This window comes from Cebus imitator, unplaced genomic scaffold (assembly GCF_001604975.1).
Source record: "Cebus imitator isolate Cc_AM_T3 unplaced genomic scaffold, Cebus_imitator-1.0 Scaffold331, whole genome shotgun sequence".
NCBI classification, from domain to species: Eukaryota; Metazoa; Chordata; class Mammalia; order Primates; family Cebidae; genus Cebus; species Cebus imitator.
In genome coordinates this window covers 902,596-909,123 of record NW_016107646.1, presented here as the reverse complement: position 1 = coordinate 909,123, position 6,528 = coordinate 902,596, and the positions used below count along the sequence as shown (strand labels likewise).

At 35.5% G+C, this 6,528-nt stretch overlaps 1 protein-coding gene across 2 annotated transcripts in view; it reads left to right on the top strand.

Moving 5' to 3' along the window:
* Window positions 1-6,528, top strand: part of STK3 (serine/threonine kinase 3) — a 346,273-nt gene that overhangs the window by 93,496 nt on the left and 246,249 nt on the right. For both annotated transcript variants that reach the window (XM_017505001.2, XM_017505002.2), the window contains exons 5-6: window positions 858-1,022; window positions 1,531-1,698. In XM_017505001.2, the coding sequence (XP_017360490.1) occupies window positions 858-1,022; window positions 1,531-1,698 (333 nt within the window). The remainder of the gene's footprint in view (window positions 1-857; window positions 1,023-1,530; window positions 1,699-6,528) is intronic.

Below are 6,528 nucleotides of genomic sequence, written 5' to 3'. Positions count from 1 at the left end.
TTTTTTTTGGAGATGGAATCTCACTCTGTCACCCAGGCTGGAGTTGCAGTGGTGCAATCTTGGCTCACCACAATCTCTGCCTTTCATGTTCAAGTGACTCTCCTGCCTCAGCCACCTGAGTAGCTGGGATTACAGATGGACACCATTATGCCTGGCTAATTTTGTATTTTTAGTTGAGACAAGGTTTCGCCATGTTGGCCAGGTTGGTTTCAAACTCCTGACCTTAAGTGATCTGCCCGCCTCGGCCTCCCAAAGTGCTGGGATTACAGGTGTAAGCCACTGCACCCTGCCAATACTGATAATCTTAAAGAGAGAAATTTAATCATCCTTTAATGAGTAAAATGTTTAATAAGAGTAAGAAAGCATATCGTGGAAAGAAGAGATTCTAGATTATTTACCCCTTTAGCATTTTCCTGGAGGTTTAGTGGTCATTAGAAAGAAGTACTTGTGGCTAGGCATGGTGGGTCACACCTATAATCCCAGCACTCTGGGAGGCTGAGAAAGGAGAATTGTTTGAAGCCAGAAGTTCAAGACCAGCCCAGGCAACATAACGAAACCCACATCTCTACAAAAATAAAAATAAGTTAGTTTATTTGGGTGGCATGTGCCTGTAGTTCTGGCTACTCGGGAACTGAGGTGGGAGTATGGCTTGAGCCCAGGAATATGAGGCTGCAGTGAGCTGTCATCATGCCAACTGCGCTGTAGCCTGGGCAACAGAGTGGGGTCTCCTACACACACACACACACACACACACACACACACATACACACACACGGCATACTTGTTACTAGTGCTTTTTTGTAAGAGTTTATCTAACATGGCATTTTAATATGGTTTTTTAAAATATTTCTTTCCAGTTAACAGAAGATGAAATTGCAACCATTCTTAAATCTACATTGAAAGGACTAGAATATTTGCACTTTATGAGAAAAATACACAGAGATATAAAAGCTGGAAATATTCTCCTCAATACAGAAGGACATGCAAAATTGGCAGATTTTGGAGTGGCTGGACAGTTAACAGTAAGTTAACTTTAATAATTTTCTAAACACTTGGCTAATTTGTTGAGCTTTTATTGTAACTAAACTTTGATAACTTTTTGAGGGGGAATGGAAAGAAATGTCTAACTTTTTTGTTTTTGTGGAGAAGGAACCCTAATTGAGCCAAATTTGAGTATTATTTAATTTATAATTTAGGATAATTGAATATGAAAATTTATAATCCAAATGATTAAATGTTCTAAAAGGAAAGCTACGTCAGCTCATTTCTGTAGCTTTTAGCATTATAGTATCTTTAATGACTGTGTTTCAGTGATAGTAGTGGAGATAAGTTACCTGTGGATTCTTGGTTATTTTCAGAATTCAGAATTCCTAAGTATGTCGTAACTGGTTGGAATTTTAGCAAAATATAGTCAATTTCTGATATAATCTGTGGCATTGGAGATTTTGACTTTTTCTTAAAGAATGTTTGGCATACAGATTTCCTTTGTGTTTTTGTAGTAGCATTTATGGCTATGTAACATTATTGCAGGATACAATGGCCAAACGCAATACTGTAATAGGAACTCCATTTTGGATGGCTCCTGAGGTGATTCAAGAAATAGGCTATAACTGCGTTGCTGACATCTGGTCCCTTGGCATTACTTCTATAGAAATGGCTGAAGGAAAACCTCCTTATGCTGATATACATCCAATGAGGGTAAGAAAATTATGGTTTGCTAAAAATGTTAGCCTTATATAAGTGTTGCAGTTTTGTAATGTCAGTGTAAGTAAATAAGTTTATTTAAATTTATTCTTTTTAAAAATGGTAAAATTATCTCTTAAAGATTAGTAACTGTTAATTTCTCTTCCTTCTGCATTCTTAATTGTGAGAAAAGAAATGAAGGCTCTGCATATCTCTACAGTCACTATTCTCTTCCCCTCAAAAATATACCTGTAAAGTTTTTGCTTGCTTTTCAATAGAAGAAAGGGTTGGTAAATCCTCTTTGCTCTTCAGTTTATTGTTTGCTCTTCAGTTTATTGTTTCTCGATGTGGTAGTGGAAGAGTTTGAAGTAATCGGTTCTTACCCACTCTGTAATTTATACCTTTCTCTCTCTCTCTCTCTCTCTCTCTCTCTCTCTCTCTGTGTGTGTGTGTGTGTGTGTGTGTGTGTGTGTGTGTGTGTTTTCTACCCTTTCTCTTCTTTGGTCTGAGGATGATATTAGGCAATCCTAATTTCTAATATTGTTATGCACCTGTAAAGGAATTAGGCTATTTTTTTTTTTTTTAATGAATGCTTATTCAGAAAATGGAATTCCTTTTTTGAACATCATTATATGTTTCTGTGATTGCTGCAGGAAAATTTTTGAGTTTGAAATATATATCTTACATATTCAAGTCTAACTGCCTATGTTTCAAGGTTTGTGATGATATACTTTTTAGGTTTGTTACTCTGAATCATACAGATAAGTTCATCATCATAAATAAGTACATTTATCTTTGTATACTTATTGCCCTCTAGTGGCTGTAGTTACCTTAATAAGGATATAGGAATGAAGGGAAGAGTGTATGTATGTGTATATTTGTAGAAAAGAGAAGATAATGTCATGGTGGCTGGAGGAATATGAAGTAAATAGGAAGACGAAGAATGCATTATTTTAGGCTATCTGAAGAGGATTAAATTGGAATCACATCTGATATTATAATGCTATTGTGGGTTAAATTTTGATAATATAGGTAATAGTGTATTATATGGAAAACATTTAAAAATCTGTCTGTTGTATTGAAACATTTTAAAGAGAGTTTTTTTTTTTATTCTTTTGAGACAGGGTCTTACTCTGTCACCCTGCCTGTAGTGCAGTAGTATGATCATGGCTAACTCTAGCCTCAACTTCCTGAGCTCAGGTGATCCTCCCACCTCAGTCTGCAGAGTAGCTGGGAATATAGGTATGCACTACCATGCCCAACTAATTTTTTGTAGAGACAAGTTATCGCCACATTGCCCAGGCTAGTCTCCAACTCCTGGGCTCAAGTGATCCTCCCACTGTGGCTTCCCAAAGTGCTGGGATTACAGGAGTGACTCGCCCAGCCTAGAATTCTTTGAGTAATATAATTGTATACAATATGTACCATCTTCCTTGTGTATGTAAATTCCTTTTGGTAAATGAAAGATAAAAATGGCATCAATTGTTTTAAAATAACATGAAAAATAACAAGGTCAGTAAGAATAAAAACAGGAACACAAAGTCATACTACTTCTCCGATCATTAGTTATCTGTGGTTATTTTAGTTAGGATGTTTGTAGAGTGATCCTTAAAGTAGACAACTTTGTATTTCAATCAGTGAGGGTTACTAAATTACTCAAAGCAACTTAGGTAAGTTCCAGAGCTGGAATTTAACCCAGGACTTCCATTATTACCATTCTGCTTCTTCCCTGTGTAAATCTTATTTTTCCATCCAAATAGTTCAACATGTTAAATTTGACCCTGTGCTACTTTCTCTAGCAGATAGGAGAGAATTGTAATATGTGGCGCCTTCCTTTAAGGATCTTATAACATTAACTGAGAGTTTGAATGAATACATCATACATTATTAAAAATATACCTGATGATAGTGTTTCTCTTAGGAAAAAAATATATATATATTGCAAACTTCCTCAGATGCCTTGCTTACTGTTTTTTTTTTTTTAAACCAATCTAAATCCTACCAATTTTTTAAGTCTCAACTCAGATTTTATTTCTGTATAGACCCATTCTTGACAGCTGTTGCCCAAGTAAATTTCTCTTTTTCCTCATAATTTGTATATATGCAATTTTTGACAGTCCAGTTCTTTCGATAGTTAATCACGTATTGCCTTGTACATTTCCAAACATAATATAGTTTATCTCCTATTTGAATGATGTCATTATTTAACTTTTCTTGTGTTTGTGAGCTGTCTTACGAATTAGAGTATTGAACTGCAAGTATTGAAAGCTGTTAAGATCATGTAACAGATACAGTTTTATCATGGGCAACAAATACTGCCTTTTTTTTCCCACTTGAAATGACGGGTTCACTTGGTTCGTTTTTGAGAAAATGTCTGTGAAATACCCATCTGTGTAACCTTAGTTTTCTGTCAGTTATTCTTCAAGTAAAATTGGTGTTCTTGAAAAGAGCCTTGTAGTTTATTTAGCTTGTAGCTCAGTCATGCAACTGCTTTTTTTCAGATTATTATTGTTCTTTGGTACGTGGGGAAGTGCTTTATGCATATTTTCCATTTTGTCATCTAGAATACTACAAAATATATATCCACGTGTGGAAATTTAATAAAGTTAATAACTTTTACTGTTTCTTCAAGGTTTACAGTAGTTTGGTGGGGGGTATAGTATGGGCAGTGAAAAGAGCTGTTCAAGAGAGAAAAAAAAATGTAGTGGGTCCAGCTAAAATTAGTAATTGAGAAATTGTAATGTAATTAATACTGGTTTGTGGGCCTTCCTGTGGCAGTGTGCTTTGCTGTGCAGTAGAGTGCATTATGGCCTTGATATGCAGGGTTTGGGTTTTAATGAATGAGTGTTCTAAAAGGATGGGGCTACAGGGAATTTAAGGATGCTGCTGAGATACACTTCAGGTGGTTACTAACAGTCTAGAAAGAAAAGAGAGAATGTAAGGAAATGGAGCAATCATGGAATAGTGTTCTTCATGCTTGCTGCATAGCAGTCATCTGGGGAGCCCTACCCTAAACAGATGACATCTGAATCTCAAGAGGTTAGAGAGGAGATAAAATGGTTGTTAAGATATGAGAAAGCTGGTAGGATATGACAGTATGATAAGTAGGTGAAATATTTAAGTTTTCTTTTTTAACCAACATTTTTTTTGTACTGTAGTAACTTTGTGAAATAAATATTTTATTCTCCATTGGGTAGATTGGATGAAATGGATAAGATTATTTGTTAAGATGACATAACTTGTCAGTGGCAGAACTGAGATATGAATTCAGTTTGATCTGTATTTTTGCCTAGACACCAAAGAAATATCCTCTGTGTTAATATGCCAACTCTATGCAAGTGGAGGAGTGGCTAAAAAAATTAGACATTTTTAAACCATCTAATCGCAATATTATAATTACTAATTTAAAATCTGAACCCTCTAAGTTTTCCAGAGTAGCAGGAAATATGGACGGATTTTAATTTTTTACGTTTTGTCTTCCAGCCATTTTTTGGTAGCCATATAGATTAATGAGATAATCAATAATCTATAAAGTTGCCACAGTGAGATGAAGATGTGATTGACAGGAAGACCCCACAGCTGATAGAGGCAAAAAAAAACCTGATAGTTCTTTTAATATAAGTAAGTGATACCATTTACTATACATAGATGGCTACCTAGAACAAAGTTAGAGACAAAGTTAGGGTGTGGTGGGTGATTTTCCTCAGCCTCCATATATGGGAGGGTACCCAGCCACTGGTGATATCGCTTTATTGGAGTGAGGATTCTATCCAGTCTTTCTGAAATGCCTTGCAGCCATCCTCACAGAGTTCAAGCCCTTTCCACTATGCCTGCCCACTATAGGTATATAAGAGGAACACCCCAGAACAGTGGTGCTGCCTTCTAGACTGAATGAACTAGGATTTGGTTTCCCAGTCATTTTCTCAGCCTTTTACTGTGCTCAGGCACCAGGCCTGCTTGTAAACTAGTCTTGCTTAGGCCAGCAAAAATTAAGGGCAAAAAGAGATGCCTTGAGCATTGATAATTTAGAATGGAGTTGCTTCTCTTTAAGTGGCCACAAGTTAATATTGTGCTTTTTACTGTAGGACATATATTTAGTGACATAGCATGAGGGATATGAAGAACTTAAAGATGGCACTAAATGACAAAATGAAAGTGGTTAAAATGGAAATTTGCAGTTATTTGAGAATGGGTCCTTCAAAGGTGTTAAGTTTGAGGTCATTTGTTTTATATGTTTTGGTTTATTAGTTTTTCAAAGATTGATATTTCTTTTATCAATCCTTGGCAGAATAAGGAACATTTGGAATGTAGATGTTCAAGGAGGAATTTTCTAATAAAAAGAGCTGTTAAAAATACTGCATTTGTTTGGTGGCAAGGAGTTAACCAAAAGTTTTGATACAACTTTTCCCCCTCTACCCCAGGGAAGCTTGTAGTATATGTAAACTGAATCCTCACTGTGGTAGACAGTAATGATTATTTAGTACAGGGAAATGATGAAGTACACATTTAAACATATAAAGCTTTTTAAATAGGAGAGGGATGAACATGTGCTTATAAATTTATATTCAGCTATTAGATTAAAATTAGTGAGTAGTGGCAAATCGGAGTAAGTCTGATCAGAATGTTAAGTGAAACAAGTTTTTTAAAGTTAAAACTCAGTTTATTTTATAAAGTTGAATATGAAACAACCAAATTAATTTTGGTCAGTTAGATAAATAGAATAGTTCAAAAAATTTAGTTTTGAATTCCGTTAACCACATACTTTTGAGGAGATCAGTCTTCTGTCTTTCTCAGGCCTTTAGGAAGTTTGTGTGTGTGTGTGTGTGTGTGTGTGTGTGTGTGTGT